General features: G+C 46.7%; 1 protein-coding gene across 1 annotated transcript in view; it reads right to left on the bottom strand.

Annotated features, from left to right (window-relative positions):
* Positions 1–9,710: 9,710 nt before the first annotated feature.
* RNF130 (ring finger protein 130) overlaps positions 9,711–18,216 on the bottom strand; it is a 109,769-nt gene continuing 101,263 nt past the window's right edge. The window contains exon 8 of the mRNA XM_069468599.1: positions 9,711–9,868. Within this exon, the coding sequence (XP_069324700.1) occupies positions 9,759–9,868 (110 nt within the window). The 3' untranslated portion in view covers positions 9,711–9,758. The remainder of the gene's footprint in view (positions 9,869–18,216) is intronic.

Consider the following 18,216-nt stretch of genomic DNA (forward strand, 5'->3'; position numbering starts at 1 on the left):
CGCGCCGGAGCCGAGCGGGTGGGGCGGGGCGAGCGGGCGGCGCCCCCTGGCGGCCCCGGCGCGCACTGCAGCCGGCCCCGCCCGCAGCCGGCCCGGGCCGGGCGTCCGCCTCGCTCCGCCTCGCTCTGCCGTCCGCCTCGCTCTGCCGTCCGCCTCGCTCCGCCTCGCTCTGCCGTCCGCCTCGCTCTGCCGTCCGCGCCCGGCCAGTCTGCACACCCGCGAGACGGTCGGGCAGAGCAGGGCCTCCGGCGTTTGCAAAAACCTGTTCAGAGTATGTGGAAGAATGACAGAAATGGGTGAACATGGCTGGCAGCTGGAGTGATCGGCAGTGTTCTGAGAGGTCAACCTTCTAGATGCAGGGCCACGCGCGGTGGCTCACGCCTGCAATCCTGGCACTGTGGGAGGCCGAGGCGGGAGGATCGCTGGAGGTCAGGAGTTGGAGGTTGCTGTGAGCGAGGCTGACGCCAGGGCACTCTAGCCCCGGCAACAGAGCGAGACTCTGTCTCAGGGAAAAAAAAAAAAAAAGTTGCAGGGCTGATTTTCCTTCAAAGTTAGGAAGCTTAAAGTGATCTTGTAATTGTCATTGTGCTCTCTAGAGAGAGCCCTCAAGAATGTGGAAGTGCTGTGCTTGCTCACACCCCAAGAGGAGGAAAAGGGCCATCTTGTTCCTTCACCCCATGGCTCTCAAACTTGCACGTGCGTAGGATCACTTAGAGGGCTGATTAAAACACAGACCAGAATATCTGATTTCTAACAAGTTACTCGGTGATGCTGACGCTGCTGACCTGGAGATCATCCTTGAGAACTATTTTTCATAAGAAGGGAAAGAACAAGCATTTATTGTGTACTTAGCGTGTGCTAAGCCTACTTCTTTTATTTTCTGAGATATAATTCACATTCCATAAAATTCATCCTTCTAAAGTGCAAAATTTAGTGGTTTTTAGTATATTCATAAAGTTGTACAGCTGTTACCACTAATTCCAGAACATTTTCATCACCTCAGAAAGAACCCCCTTAGCATTAGCTGTCACTCACCACTCCCCCTCCCCTCGGGCTCTGGCAACCACCCACGTATTTCGGTCTCTATAGATTTCGCCCATTCTGGACATTTCATACAAATGGGATTATACAATATGAAGCCCTTTGTGTCTGGCATCTTTCACTTACCATAAACGTGTTTAAGGTTCATCCGTGTTGTAGCATGTATCAGCACTTCACTCCTTTTTATGGCTGAACAATATTTTATGGTATGGATACAGCACACTTTGTTGATTCATTCTTCACTTGATGGACATTTGGATTGTTTCCCCTTTTTGGCTGTTACGAACAATGCTGCCATGAATATCTGTGTACAGATTTTCGTGTTTTTTATTCTCTTGGGCATATCCCTAGGAGTGATCTTGTTGGGTCATATGGTAAAGCTATGTTTAACTTTTTAAGCAACCATGAAACTTCTCCAAAGCAGCTGCACCACTTCACATTCCCACTGGCAATGTATGAGAGCTCCAATTTCTCCATATCTTGTCAACACTTGTTATTGTCAACACTTGTTTTTTTATGATAGCCATTTCTTAAGGGTATGAAGTGGTACCTCACTGTGGTTTGGATTTGTATTTCCCTAGTGACAAATGATGTTGAGCATCTTTTCATGTTCTTGTTGGTCATTTGCATATTTTCTTTGGAGAAATGTCTATTCATATTCTTTGCCAACTTTAAAATTGGGTTGTCTTTTTATTGTTGAGTTGTAAGAATTCTTTATATATTCAGATACTAGATATATGCCATTAAGCCTATTTCTTATTTAATTATTTACAGAGTCTCACTCTGTTTCCCAGGCTAGAGTGCAGTGGTGTTAGCCTAGCTCACTGCAACCTCAAACTCCTGGGCTCAAGCAATCCTCCTGCCTCAGCCTCCCGAGTAGCTGGGACTACAGGCGCGCACCATGGCTCCAGATAATTTTTCTATTTTTAGTAGAGATGGGATCTCGCTCTTGCTTAGGCTGGTCTCCAACTCCTGAGCTCAAGCGATCCACCCGCCTCGGCCTCCCAGAGTGCTAGGATTGCAGGCGTGAGCCACCGCGCCCGGCTCTTACATTATTTTAAATCTAATCCCCACATATCAACCCCATGAGGTAGGTATTTTATGATCCTTATTTCAAAGAAGATAAAACTGAAATCCAAACAGGTGAAATGATTTGCCAAGTTCACACTAGTACGTGGCAAAGGTGGGACCAAGCTCTTTTCTACACATATTGGACATTTGCTGTTTTCGCCCCCAGCATCCACTTCTCCTTTCCGCGCAGCACCCTGTTTTGCTGCGAGAACCATGCCTTCGAACGCTCAGCTCCTGCCTTTCAGGCGAGGAAGAATGCACTCCCGGCTGCAGGAGTGCAGCCCATGCTGGCTGAGGCAGTGGCTGGTCTGCTGATGACCAGGTGCCTCCAAACAAGCCAGTCAGGGCCAAGGAGATGCTTTCTGGTCTGCACTACCTCCCGGGGAAGTAGGACAGCATTATGCTAACGGGGGTGGGGGATATCCCCACCCCCAGCCTCACTAAGCCCAAGAATGGAGTTTACTTGGAAGCAAAGTTGGCAAACGTAACCTGGTGTCAATGTTTGAGGATGAAATCACATCATACCTGACACAGACACACCCTTGGGCATTTTAGCTTCTGGGAGCCGCTACATTCCCAGTAGTGGCTTTAGCTAGTTTTGGCTGGTTTTTCTGTCACTTGCAAATGAGAGAGTCCCCGTGTTACCACCAAAAGTACTCCATTTGGCCAAATCACCTTTTTCAATAGGTTTTTATTGAAATGGTTATATTAGCAAATTTCGCACATAATTTGGCATATAGGTATATACCATACAATTTCACGACTTAATTATACTTACACCAACCATGTGGACCCAGGAGTTGTGCTGTCCAGAACATTTCAAAGGGTTGATGAGATCTGATTGTCAAGAATCAGCTCATATTCTACTTGCAGGTGTTTTGTGTTCCAGACAAGGTAACTCCCCCTACGGTGAGCCCCAAAATTGAGATAAGAATCAATTTTGCTTTTTGAATACTTGATGTGTGTTCTTTCTGGCACAAACTGTCCAGGGGTGAATTAAAATTCAAGTGCATAGTTTCCCTGTCCTCCCTCAGGGTGGAAGATGAGTCATGTGCCACATTTCGGTATGTCCCAAGCTTCCCCTGCCCCAAGTTACCTGTGCGATAGTTAGAAAAATAGTTTCTATGCCATCTTCTAGGTGTTGTGCATAGTTAGCAGGAACCCAGAGTAAGAGGGGCTCTTTGAATGATCCAGATATGAAAGGGGTAACTTTAATATTTATATGAGTATAAAAGCTACTGAGGGTGAAGACAATCGTGACACATGCAGCTTAGGGTCTGGACCAACTCCTTCTCTTGCACAGGGACAGGATGCCTCTGTCACGGGCTGGTGTCCTCCACGCTCCAGACACCATTTCCTAGGCTGGAATCTTTTCCTGCTTTTGTAATCACACTGGTGAAGGCTTCTTAGAGCTATTGCCAGGCTGGAGCAGCTCCTGCTTCCTGTTCTCAGCTTAAGACACCCGATTCTGGCCCCAAGCACCAGCCAAGGGAGCCCCAGCTCCAGCTGTCAGCAAGCCAGCCCAGGCCACCCTGGCTAAGGGCCACCCTCCCTGCTTCTCTCCAGGACGGCAGGAGTCACTTATACTGGGCGTCTAGCAAGGTGCTGGGACCTGGGACAGGCACAGCCGCCGCTGCAGGGCCAGCTTCCTCACCTGAAGGAAAAGAACTGGCCTGGGTATGCCATGCTACCTAACCACCTCCCCCCTTTTAAAGCAAACATCTTGGTTCAGCACCTCCCAGTCATTAGGAAAGTCTTGTAGCGTCCATAGTGTAAATATACTTGGACTTAATTGTGGATGAACGATAATTCCAAAAGCAAATTAGAATTCCCTTTATATTGGGTTACATTTGTAAACAGTAGCTCAAAACAATCACCTGTAACTCTGGAAAGGTGCCAGGAGCTGTGAAGAGGTGGATGGAGAAGGTGAGGGTGAGGGGCTGCGGCCAGTCGGGCTGGCTGGGTGCCAACAGGCCCTCCCCGGAGGCCCGCCCAGCACAGGGGCCGAGCGACCGGTCAGAGGGGAGCCAGGAGGCTGCGCCAGGGGCCTGAGCGTGCACCGTGGCCGAGAGAAGTAATGACGTCCTCCACCCTTGGCTCTTCCGCAGGAGAATGCGTGGCTTACAAAGGCTTACCGCTGAGCCAGGCGCCACCGAGGGAGCTTCGGCCGCTGCCACAGCGATGCCTCCCCAGGGCTTGCTGCCTCGCTGCCCGGTGGGGTCTGTGCCTGCCGAAGCCTGTCTCTGTGGCACGTGCACGTGGGCACCAGCAGGAGGAGGGACGGGGCCCAGGCAGGGCACTGCATCCTTCTGCAAGTTTAAAACTCAAGTTGCATGAAGTTCAAAGGTTTTGTATATATATAATTTTTTTTTTTTTAAATATCTTCCTTCTTCCCCAAGTCAGAGTAAAGAAAACAGAAAACATGGCTTGAGCCGAGGGTGGAATGCAGCAGGGAAAACCCCAGGTGAGTCCTAGGTGATGGGCTGGATGGCCAAGTCTTGGGCATCAAAGTGTCACCCTTTCAGCAGCCCAGCCTAATGGCACCTTCCCCTCCAAGGTCACTGAAGCAGGTGGGTCACAGCTGTGGAGATGCAGGTGACTGCTTTTATCCCATGTATGCTGGAGACCCCCACCCCCAGCCTCTCTTCTTCAAAGCTCAGTTTGCTGGGACCTTCTAGAACACCCGTAAGAAAGAGGGTGAACTTCCCGACTCCACCGGCGCCCTGGATGAGCCCCATGGCTACTCGGGGCCTCCTGACACCCGACCTCAGCCCCCTCGAGCGGGTCTCAGGAGGCAGGTGTGACATGGGCACACAGAGCCCCAGCCAGTCAGGACATGGCCTCTGCCAGAGAAACTCTCCCGGGGCCCAGGCTTAGCTTGATGCTTTGCTTTCCCCGCGGCTTCGCAGGACAGTAAGGAAAGAACAGTTCCAGGCAGCAAACACGGGCACCTAATCCTCTGTCAACTTCTTTCTGTACTTTCTCTGATATTATGATACTTAGAACATGCAAGGGTTTCCCCAGTCCTTGTGCAAGGGTCTTCGCCGCATCCCAGGCTACCGTGTGAATACGTGCTCAACAGCAGCCTTTTCCCAGTGCGCCAAGAGGAGGATGTGTCAGAGCTTTGCAGTGATTTCCCAGCAAGTCCAAAATAAAAGACAAAACTCCACGCACCTCTTTTGTAACTGCCCTTAACAGGATCTGGCAAGGGAAGGCACTTGGGTTAAGCTGTGGATGTCCTAGCGGTCACCTCTGTGATGGGGACCCTTACTCTTGCCTGCCGCACCCCCTTAGCCTGGGAGCCAATGCCGAGTTTCATCACATTGAACTGTTGCTGGGCGACACACAGCACAGGAGGGGGAGTGAGAGCCAGTCGACTGCCTTTCTCGAAGAGGGAAATCACACCTGGTAGTTTTCCAGACTGTTTGCCTTTAGCATTGACTGCTCCTTCTGTCCATGCCTTAAATGTCAGTGTCCCCAGGGCTGTACCCAAGCCCTGCTCTCATGGCTCGGGGCAATTCCAGCCCCACTCTGGCTTCCACCTTCATCTGAACTAAAGGAATACCGCACCGGCTGGACTTTCACTCCAGGACATTCTGAGCCCAGCGAGTGTACACCTGTGCCTGGTGCACGCACATCCCTGTGTGGGGCAGCACAGGGGGAGAGAACGCTCGGGACGCCTGAGGGACTGCGAGCACGTGGAGACCACCTCAGCCTGGCTAGGTGGCATGCACACTTAACACAGCTGCCCAGGAACTCTGGTGCAGGAGGGGCCACACCTTGCCCACCTTCCCTCACAGACCTCCACCTGAGATCCGGAGCTGCACCTTCCTGTCCCCCTCTGGAGACCCTGCCAGCCCCAGACCTAACATGGGCTCTTCCTGGGTCCCTCCAGCACCCACCCCGCACCGCGACTGGACACGGGGCTTCTGCTCTCCCCCACCCCCGGCGCCCCTCCTTCCACACAGAGGCCGGGGTCGCCCTCCCTGCCCAGGGAGTGAGGCCCTTGCCACCTGCCCATGCCGCTCCTCCTCTGGGTCCTTGTCTCGGCTTCTCTGTGGCTGCAATGCCACCCCCCACCGTGCCCTGGGGAGTCCTCCTCTCCCAGACTCACCCTGATTCCATTTGATCTCATGTCCCAGATGGTCGTTAATGTGCCAGTTTTCTACAACAGTCAAAATCCTAATAGTCACTGGACTCCCCTCAACTTCAAGTATCTGTGTTTGGCACATAGTGAGAATGTGATAAGGGTCTGTTGACAAAATTAACTTTGAAATCCTCCTTTTTGCTTTCTAAATTCTTCCTAAAATCAGCGTTTTTGTTTCATGACATTTATGAGCAGCAACCACTTGTCAAGCACCATGTTGTTGCTTGTCAGTGGTTAATGTCAACCACTGACGTTAATGTCACCTCCTTGTTTTCCTACGGCAGAGCCACTGCCTAGACAATACAAGTTAACAGCAGGAGAACACTCTACTTTTTCTTCAGTTAGTCCCAGCTAGTTGGGGGGCTGAGGGTGCGGCGCGCCAGGGTCACACCTGTGAACAGTCACCGCGCTCGAGCAAAAAGTCCCAAAAAAGTTAAAAAAAAAAAAAAAGCCATTTCATTTAGCATGTAGCTCAATGTGCGGGTGATGAAAATATGAGAAGAGCTAACAAAGCCCACAGGAAATGTCAGGTTCGAAAAATTCAGTAGTCTCCTTTGTTTAATCCCCTTGGCTCCCTGGCAGCTGGGCTGCGCTGTGCCAGGGTCCACACCAGTGCTAGGGGTGAGGCCTCAGGGATGTCCCTGGAGCCAGGCGGGGCCGCCAGAGGCGCTGGCGAGGACCCAGGGGACGGACCCACCTTTGCAGCAGGGCTCAGCACACCCTGCGGAGCTGCTGACTGTCTGGGGTGGAGCCTGGCACCCGGGAGGAGGGCGACCCCGAACCCAACCCCCTCTGGTGGACGTCCTGCCTGCTGTCTGGCCAGCCTGCTCGCCCCCCCCCCCACCCCTGAAGCAACAGGAAAGAAGGGCTAGGGCAGTCCCCCGCTCAGGGCGTTCAACCTCACCAGAGCTTACGCATTTGCCCTTCAACTGTCATGGCTGAATTCCCAGTTGATGCTTCTGGCTGCTCTGGGCCCCACTCCACGTGCATCCTGTGGCCCGTGCCAGTGGCTCTGCCCCCGCTCGCTGGGGACGGGGTGAAGGTGGCGGGGGAGGAAGAGGCTGGAGAGCGGCCCAGCTCAGAGCGGCCCGCTGGAGGTGCAGAGGCCCGTGGGGTGAGCAGCTCACTCCTCAGCCCTTGCTCTCCTCAAACAGCACCACCCAGCCCGGGAAACCGATCCGAGGTCACCGTCCGTGTCCTGAGGAACAGCCACTGCGGGCGGTAAGACTCGCAGCAACTGAGATACGCGCTGCCCAAGAATCGCCTATCTGTGCCCACCACGCCTGCCACGCCAGTGCACTCTGCCCGCCGAGCTCCTCAGAGATCGCCATGCTCATGTGCAGGGTCCCCCACAGCCGGTACTGCAAGCAGCCCTGGCCACCTGCACCCTGCCAGGGTCCCCTCTGCACAGCTGCTAGTAAAGAGGTTGTTACTTGGGATAAAAAAATGCCATCCTGTCTCTACCTGAAGCACGACCTTGATGGAGAAGTTAGCGTCCCTCCTGACAAAGACAGGATATTCTATAGCTGAGCGGGAAAGTGCCCCGATTTTTAGGAAAAGGGTCTTGAGCTGGAATCTGGAGCACTATTCTGAGCAAATCCCCATGAGAAACGCCTCCTTGGTTATTCTACAGTGAATGTGTGCCCCAGATTTCCAGGAAATTCAAATGTAATATTAATAGATTTTAAGGGCCTGAATCTTTTATTTCTTCTCAAGTATTTTCATTCCTTTTCAGTAAAGAAACTGTCTCGAGTGGAATTTAATGTATGTTCCTTTCTAAGACCGCACAAATTGGAAGAAGATAACACGCCCAATCTGGGTGTTGGGGAGTCCTAGTCTCCTGGACACGCGTTCTCCTATGAGAAGCCAGCGCTGCAAACCTGCTTCTCTGAGCCATGCTCTCTTGAAACTGCTTATGGAAAATATTTTTTTTTATAGTACAAAGACTTTAAAAATGAAAAAGAAAACAAAAGCTGCTAAAACCTTCAATCTGCACCATTCCTGCCTCAAATTATTAAAACCAAGATGCTGCTGGTCACTCTGCAGCGCACTCCCAAAGGCTGTCACCGTCCCCGTTGTGTTTCGGGCACACCTGTGTCTGAGGCATGTTCGCAACACATGACAAGAAAAGATGCTGACATAGAGGAGAAGCCGCACACGGGAAAATGGGAAGTGCTCATTTCAAACTTACGTTCCACAGAGTCAATAGAACCAGCAGGGTGGGATTCGCGTGTCTGCTTGGTTTGCCGTCAGACCTAACCGTGGACATGTGGAGACGGAATGCCCACTCTCATAACAAGGAAGTGCAGGCCTTTACGCCTCTGTGCAGCTCCTAGTAATAAGGGCAGCGTGTCCCTTCCCAAAAAGGAGGCGTAGATTTGTTTTATAAACTTGCTCATCACAGTTCCATGCTGAGATTACTCATAACATACAAGTTTCTCGACATGTTAACTTGATGTCATCCCAGGTGTGTGGGAAGAGCCCATGTGTCCCTGACGTTCACCACACTGGCCACCACGCCCTCTTCTGTAAGCCTGGCAACCAATGCTCCTTGTGCCTTCTTCATGCCAAGGCTGAGGCCAGCGAGGGGACCGGAGTGGATGATGAACCTGGAAGGGGGCTGCTCATCTGGTATCTGCAGCAGGAGGTGGGCTTGGTTTTCTCAACAAAACATTCCAGAATGTTCTGATTTGGACAACTGCTAGCCATGCCCCTGAGATCAGTGTGCCCGGAGAGGCTGCTGGGCGTGCTTCCAGGTGCCACCCCCCATATACACACCTTAGTGGTCACCAAGTAGACAAGTCCACAGGCTTCAGGGACAGAGGGGCCTTCGGTGTTTTTGTGGTGACATAAACACTTGTCACCATACATCATGCTCAACACGGAGGCTGGAGAATGATGATGGCGCTGGCTGCCCGTCCCCACATGCAGACCCTGGCCAGGGGCCGGTGCCTCCTGTGGCCAAGCTCTGGCAGGAAAGGGGTGGTCAGAGTTTCCGAGGAGGTACAAAAAGCAAGGCTTTCTCTCAACTCCTTTTAGCAAGCGCTCCTTAACAAGAAGTAGAGTGTAAGACAGAAGGGAATACAGAGCAGGGCAGGAGCAGCGACTTGCGTTCAGCATGGGTGAGACGTTTCACCCGCAGCTTTAGTGCACATTGTAAGTGGAGATCACAGAAATTAGTTTATAGAAACCCCAACTCCACCAGACACAGCATAGCATGTCAGAGATGTGTTTGCAACACAACATTAACCCCCAGGCTGCCTATTCTCTGGAAACAGCCAGGCTCGTGGGTGGGATCAGTATCACAAGGCCCACCTGGGCAATAAGGCTGTCCTCAAAGCCGCATCTTGGGGAACTTTGCAAATTAACCCTGAACCCCAACCGTGCTTGGAAAGCGCTGCCACTCTTCTGAAACAGACGCGGACAGGAGAATACAAAATAAAGGTGATCATAAATCAAATCACAAAAGATATGACTCCCAACAACCCATTTTTAAAAATCAGGTTTTGTTCTCATCATACATGTCCAAAGAAGGTTCGATTGTGGAGAATTCACTCTCATATACCAGGCTCCGAGGGGACAGAGAGTTTCGATGAAAGAAGTGACCACCTGAAAAGGAACAAGAGAAACAGCTTAAGTCATCGGACCCACCTTTCCCATATGGCCTGGAGGAAAGAATGTGGACTGTCTTCGATGCATCACATTTTCTCAACTATCCCTCATTTTGGGCTCTTATTAGAGAGATGGGAAGATGCAGGCACCCCTTAATCTAAGCACACTTGCAACATCTGAGTTCCAATGTTTGTATCCCTAAGAAACTGACCGCTGGAGCTCTTCAAAGCAAAAGCTACCTGGTGCTCTTAAAAAGGTTCCACTTAAAATTTGAAGACTTCTTCCTAGGGACACAGATCATATGGACACGTGCCCCAGCCCTCCTGTTGGAGGCCCTGTTCCAGGCTGATCCTGGGGCTGGGGTCTGCACGGAGCCCCTTCATCAGCTGGGTAGACAGGGGGGTGTGACCTTGAGGCTCTGACTCTGTTAATACATTTAATAAAGTTTAAGTTATATTAAAGTTATACCTTCACATGGTTTAGTTAATTAATTCCACATGTAATGAACATGGAAAGGAGGTGCTTATGTGGCACCTGCAGCACAGAGAGGGTTTGGTCTTCTCAGTGAAACATTCGCCATCATTCTGATTTTGACACTGCTCTTAAGCCCAGTCAGTAATCTCTCCTTTCTCAGAGCCACTTTCAGCTGCTGCTTACGGTATCGACCTCCATGTCTCTAAAGCGTACACCTATGTTGATCCTTCCTAATTTTTTCAGTCTTAGACTTTATCTACTGAATTCTCACGATGGAAGATGAGGATTTCCTCCCACCCCTTTCCTGTGCCTCTTGGTAATCCCTTCACCTTGTCTCTGCCCTACTTCTATCACCAGGTAAACAGATTAGTTTGCATCTTTCCAGAACTTTTTTTTTTTTGGAGACAGAGTCTCGCTCTGTTGCCCGGGCTAGAGTGCCATGGCGTCAGCCTAGCTCACAGCAACCTCAAACTCCTGAGCTCAAGGGATCCTCCTGCCTCAGCCTCCCGAGTAGCTGGGACTACAGGCATGAGCCACCACGCCCGGCCTAGAATTTTATATAAATGGAATCGCATAGTATATACTCTTACAAACAAAGCTGCCATGAACATTTGTGTACAAGTCCATGTGTGACCATAAGCTTTCACGTCTCTTGGGTAAATGGCTATGAGTGGAATGACTGGGTAGCGATATGCTTAATTTTTAAGAAACTGCCAAATTGTTTTCTAAAATGGTGATACCATTTTACATTCCTATCAGTGGTGTATGAAAATTCCAGTTCCTCTGCATCCTTACCAACACTTGATATGGCCAGGCTGTAAAAATTTTAGCTATTCTAGCAGGACTGTCGCAGTATTCCATTGTGGTTTTCATTTGTATTCTCCCTGATGACTCATGACGTTGAGCGTCTCTTGAAGTGCTTATTCACCAATTGTATACCTTCTTTTGTGAAGTGTTTCGTTCTAATCTTTAGTCCATTAAAAAAATTTGGTTGTCTTTGTATTATCAAGTATAAAAGTTGTAAAAAACATTCTAGATATGTCATCTGTCAAACATACATTCTGCAAATATTTTCTCCCAGTCTGTGGCTTGCCCTTTCATTTTCATAGCAGTATCTTTTGGAGAACAAAAGTTTCATAGTTTGATAAGATCTAATTTATTGATTTTTCCTTTTATAGTTTGTGCTTTTTGTACAACATTTAAGAAACATTGTCAATCCTAAGGTTATTAAGATTTTCTCCTATGTGTTCATCTAGAAGTTTCATAGTTTCAGTTCTTACATTTATTTACATGATCCACTTGCATTTAGATGATCCACTAAATTTTTGAATATGGTGGAAAATAAGAGTTGAAGTTCATATGGATATCCACTTTTTTTGCATGTGATATGCAATTTTGGTCCATCATCATTTCTTTAAAAGATTGTCCTTCCCTGGCCGGGCACAGTGGCTCACGCCTGTAATCCTAGCACTCTGGGAGGCCGAGGTGGGCGGATCGTTTGAGCTCAGGAGTTCGAGACCAGCCTGAGCAAGAGCGAGATCCCGTCTCTACTAAAAATAGAAAGAAATTATATGGACAGCTAAAAATATATATAGAAAAAATTAGCTGGGCATGGTGGTGCATGCCTGTAGTCCCAGCTACTCGGGAGGCTGAGACAGGAGGATCGCTTGAGCTCAGGAGTTTGAGGTTGCTGTGAGCTAGGCTGACGCCACGGCACTCACTCTAGCCTGGGCAACAGAGTGCGACTCTGTCTCAAAAAAAAAAAAAAAAAAAAAAAAAAGATTGTCCTTCCCCCATTGAATTGCCTTGGCACCTATGTTGAAAATCTACTGACTGTATACATATGGGTCTACTTCTGGGCACTGTTGTGTTCCAGGAATCCATTTGTCTATCTTTACACTGCTAAATTAAGTTTAGCCTAACGCTGCTTCCTTACATATTTTAAGTTCAGCTCAAAGGTTTTTCCATACATATCCCTGATATGTCACCTACCTGGATACGTAAACAGACTGTAACCTACCCTTGTACTAAGTAGCTCAGTCTCAGCCAATCATAGCACCTGGGTTTTGGCCAATCACAGGCAGTCAACTGTTTAAACCATGTTCAAATAAGGCAAAGCGGAGCTGTAACCAATCTCGTTGTTTCTGTACCTCACTTCCTTTCATGCATGTCACTTTCACTTTTCTGTCCATAAATGCAACATGACCACATGGCAGCCTCGAGTCACTTTGACCCTATTCTTGAATAATTCTTTGCTCAATTAAACCCCGTTAAATTTAATTTCTCTAAAGTTTTTCTTTTAACAACACTAATATCACATTGTCTTGATTACTGTAGCTTTGTAAGTCTTGAAATTAGGTGTTATAAGTTCTGTAACTTTGTTCCCATTTTTCAAATGGTGTGGTGGACAGGGAGGAGAGGAAGGCTGCTACAGAGTACAGACAGGCATCAAATAAAAGCATCTCACATACTGGTGTATGAGTGCTGGGACCAATTCTGTTTTCTAAACTTTTCTATATTTAAAAATATGCACTTAAAAAATTGGAATAAAGATGGGCACGGTGGCGCATGTTTGTAGTCCCAGCTACAAGGCAAGACGAGGCAGGAGGATTACTTGAGCCCAGGAGTTTGAGACCAGCCTGGGCAACATAGTAAGATCCCTATCTCTAAAGATAAATAAATAATAAAAAATTGAGATGAATTCAAAATGCTTCCTATCTGCACGAAGTAGTCCTCTAAGAATAAAGTCCTATGTAAAATATGGGATGTTTCACCTTTGATAATGGAGTTTCAGCCCCCAAAGGAATTTGCACAATCTAATAGTGCTAAAGAGTGAAAGATTAAAAAAAAAAGAGAGATAATATGGAGGTTTCTGCGCTGCAGGATGAACTAAAGCCATCTGTGATAGTGTGAAATATATATTGGTCTTTATCCTTGATACACAACTCCCAAAATACTTGGAAACTCCACAGAGCTGTCTTTTGTATGCTAATGAGTTGACTGGTGGCTGGCAGCCTCTGGGCAGCTTCAGGATGGGGGCTGGTCACCAAGACCAAGGCAGGTTCAGAGGGTGGGGACCTCCAGCCCCATCCCGCAACCTCAGGGAGGGCAGGGGCCGAAGGTTAGGTTGATGGCCAATGGCCAATGGTTTAATCAGTTGTGCCCATGTAACGAAGCCTCCATAAAAACCCAAAAGGACAGGCTTCAGAGAGCTTGCGGACAGCTGGACACAAGGAGGCCCTGAGGGTGGTGCCTCCAGGACTGCATGGAAGCTCCGCGCCCCTCCCCCCGTACCTCGCCCTATGCATCTCTTTGTCAGCATCCTTTGTAATGCCCTTTATAATAAACCAGTAAACGTTAAGTGTTTCCCAGAGTTCTGTGAGCTGCTCCAGCAAATTAATCAAACCCAAGGAGGGCATTGTGGGAACCCCCATTTATAGCTGGTCGGTTGGAAGCACAGAGTAAACACCTTGGGACTTGTAATTGGTATCAAAAGCGGGGTGGGGGGTGGTGGGACAGTCTCATGGGACAAAGCCCTCGGCCTGTGGGATCTGATGCTTCCTCCAGGTAGAGAATGTCAAGATTGCATTGAACTGGAGGACACCCAGCTGGTGTCCGCTGTAGAACTGATTGCTTGCTTTGTGTGGGAACCCACCCACATTTGGTCACAGAAGTTTCTGTGTAGATCATCATGGGATCAGCCTGGGCAACATGGCAAGATCCCATCTCTACTAAAAATAGAAAAATTAGCCGGGCGTGGTGAACGTGCCTGTAGTCCCAGCTACTCTGGAGGCTGAGGCAGGAGGATCGCTTGAACCCAGGAGTTGGAGGTTGCGTGAGCGATGACGATGTCACTGCACTCTAGTCCAGTGACAGAGCAAGACCCTGTCTCAAGACAAAGAAAAAGAAAAAAGAAAAGTCTGACATTTATGTTGCAACATTCATCCCTATCACCGAACACAGCAGCAGCCCGCTCACTTCCACTGCCGCAGGCCATGCCATTGTGTGACCTCCGCGTAACCTACTTGCCTACGCTTTCCTGACAGACGTCGGCACTGTTTCCATTTAGGGGCTCTTACGAGTGCTGCTGTTAGGAACATTCATTCTGTGTATATCTTTTGTACACGTGTGTGTGCAATTCTCTTGGTAACGCCCAGGGGTGCAAGGGCTGGGACGCTGGGCATGCATATGCTCAGCTTCAGCACACACCGGCAGGCTTCCAAGGCGTCTGTGCCAACTGTGACTCCACCGGCAGGTAAGAATTCTAATTGTTCTATTATCTGTGCCAATTCTTGATATTTTCTGTCTTTTTCACTTTAGTACTTCTGGTGGGTGTGTAATGGCATTTTGCTGTGGTTCTAATTTATATTCCCCTGATGACTAAAAAGGATGAAAACTTTTCATGTGTTTTTAGGCTATCTGTATATCTGGTTCACTCCGAAATGTCCAATTATTTCTTTTGCTCATTTTTCCATCAGGTTGTCAGTCTTTTTTCCTTACTCTGACTACGAGTCCTTTGTGAGTTATAAGTATTGCAGGTATCCTCTTCCAAAGAGTGCACTTTGATGAACATAATTTCTTTCTTTTTTGAAACAGAGTCTCACTCTGTCACCTGGGCTAGAGTGTAGGGGCGTCAGCCTAGCTCACAGCAACCTAAAACTCCTGGGCTCAAGCGATCCTCCTGCCTCAGCCTCCTGAGTAGCTAGGACTACAGGTGCATGCCAGACCCCAGATAATTTTTCTATTTTTAGTAGAGACAGGTTCTCACTCTTGCTCAGGCTGGTCTCTAACTCCTGAGCTCAAGCGATCCACCCGCCTCGGCCTCCCAGAGTGCTAGGATTACAGGCGTGAGCCACCGCACGCTACCAACACAATTTGTTCCTTTTAGTATGGACCAACTTATCTTGTATTTTATGGTTAGTGCTTTTCTGAGTCCTTTAAAAGAAATCTTTGCCTATCTAAGGTTTTGACAATATTCTGTTTTATCTTTTAGAAGCTTCGTTGTTTTACCTTTTGCATTTAGGTCTATGCTCCATTTTAAGTTAATTTTTGAATGTGGTGTGAAGCAGGAAATTAAGATTCATTTTTTTCTATGTAGCCATTCAGCTGAGCCAGCACCACCTTGCAAAGACCGCCCCATCCCCGCCGCTGCGCCCGCCACCTTTGTCACGCGCGCGTCGCTTCAGCACTGTGTTCTGTCCTGTGAGCTCTTCGTTCATCCTGCATCAGCACCTCACTGTCTTAATTGCCATATTTTTATAAAAAGTCCTAAATTCCAGTTCTGTGAGCCCCTCCGCTTTATTGTTCTTCAAGATTGTCTCGTTACTCTTGGCCCTTTTCATTTCCGTACAGATTCTAGAATCCGTACATCAAGTTGCCACCCCCCGCACTGGGATGTGATTGAAATTGCGTCAATCGATAGATCACTTTGGGGAGAAGCAACACCTTTACAATATTGAGTCTTCCATTCTGTCAACCTCTTACATTCGTTTATTTAGGTCATCTTTAACTTCTCTCAATAATGCATGCAGCTTTCTATGTAAAAGCCTGCTCTTAGATGTACTCCTCAGTATGTTTATTTGATGCTCTCATAAATGGTATCTTTCTGAAAATTTCATTTTTAATTGATTATTGGTATATAGAAATATAAATGACTCTGCCACATTTATTCATTTTAAGAGCTAGTTTGTAGAATATACTGAATTTTCTACATATACTGCTGTGTTGTCTGTGAATAGTGACAGTTTTATTTCTTCCTTTCTAATCCTTACACCTTTTATTTAGTTTTCTTGCCTTATCATAATGGCTAACACTGCCAATGTAATGTTGAAAGAGATTGTAACAGCTAGTGTCCTTATTTATTTAAAATCTTAGGGAAAAAAATTTTCAGTATTTCACCATGAAGTATGATGTTTGCTGTAGTGTTGAAAATACATATTAAAGAAGTCTCTGTTTTTCCTAGTTTGCTAAAAGTTCTTTTCTCTTAAAATCAAGAATGGCTATTTAATTTTAGCAAATGCTTTTTTCTGTATCTATTAAGGTGAAAACATGACTTTCCACTTTTATTCTATTAATGTGCTGAATCACACTTTCAATCTTGCATTTTTAAAAATAAAGCCAACTTGATTGTAACATTTTTTTCCTATTTATATATTGTCAGATTCATTTAGCTAGTATTTTGTTTAAAACACTTACATCTATATTCATATAAGAAATTAACCTGTAATTTACTTTCTTTCTTTTTTTTTAAGATCCTACAATAAGCAGAATAATTTCCCTTTTTGTAATGTCCTTGTAATGATTTGGTATTAATGCTATGTTGGTCTCATAGAAGGACTTGGGAAGTTTTCTTCTTTTGCTACTCTCTGGACAAATTTGTGTAAGACTGGTGTTATTTTTTCCTTAAATGTTGAAAGGAATTCATCAGTGAAATCATCCAGGCCTAGAGTTTTTCTTTGAGGGAAGGTTTTAAACTATGTATTCAATTTATTGCCTAGATGTAGGAGAATTCAGATTTCCTATTTCTTCCTATATCAATTTGTATTGTTTAAGAATTTGTCGACTTCATTTACTTTTCAGAATTTACTAACAAAGTTCTCCTAACACCGTTTTATTATTATTGTTTTCTTTATTGTCGTAAAAAGCACATAGCATACAATTTGCCATCTCAACCATTTTTAAGCATGCTCTTCAGTATGGCAAGTATATTCACATTATTGTGAAACAGATCGCCAACTTTTTCACCTTACAAATCTGAAACTCTATGCCCACTAAACAACTCCCTTTTTTCCCTCCTTACAAGCCCTCATAACTGCTCTTCTACTTTCTATCTCTATGTGCTTTATTATGATCATTCTTTTTAACATACGTAGGCTTGGTAGCAGTGCCCCCCTTCACTCCTGATAGGGATCATTTAGGTTTTCTTTCTTGATCAACAGAGGTTTATTAATTTTATTAATCTTTTTAAAGAAACAACATTGTGCTTGGTTGATTTTTTCTTATTGTGCATTTGTTTTCCATTGACTTCATTTATAATCTTTATTGCCTTCATTTGATTTCGTTTGTTGTTCTTTGTTTGGTAGAATGCTTACAACATCAATCGTAGACTTTCCATATTTAAGTGGAAAGTCACAGGTTTCCCTCTAACATGGCTTGAGCTCCATCACACAAGTTTAGACATGGCATATTTTTATCAGCACTCAATTAAACATTTTTAATAATTTCCACTGCAATTTCCTCTTTGATCCATGAATTTTTTTTAGAAGTATACTGCTTAATTCCAAACATATGGGGATCTTTCTCAATTATGTTTTTGTTATTGATTTATCACTTAATTCCACTGGTCAGAAAACATACTCTGTATGATTTTAATCCCTATCTATTTGCTAAAATTTGCTTAACATCCAGTATATGGTCTTAGTAAATGATACATGTGTACTTGAAAATAATATATATACTATTGGCTGGGTGTGGTGGCTCACACCTGTAATCCTAGCACTTTGGGAATCCGAGGTGGGAGGATTGCTTGAGGCCAGGAGTTCAAGACCGGCCTGAGCATGAACAAGACTCCAGCCCTACAAAAAAACAGAAAAATTAGCCAAGTGTGGTGGTGTGCGCCTGTAGTCCCAGCTGCTCAGGAGGCTGAGGCAGGAGGATCACTGGAGCCTGGGAGTTGGGGGTTTCAGTGAGCTATGATGATGCCATGGCAGTGTAGCTGCAGTGACAGAGGAAGACCCTCTTTAAAAAAAATTATATATATACTGTAGTTGATGAGTGCTACAGAAATATACATGTCAGTTACATCTTGCCTGTCAATTGTGATGGTCAAGTCTTCTAGATCCTTGGTGAGCTTATTAACAAGAGATGCATTT

Source organism: Eulemur rufifrons, chromosome 5, assembly GCF_041146395.1.
Source record: "Eulemur rufifrons isolate Redbay chromosome 5, OSU_ERuf_1, whole genome shotgun sequence".
Taxonomy (NCBI): Eukaryota; Metazoa; Chordata; class Mammalia; order Primates; family Lemuridae; genus Eulemur; species Eulemur rufifrons.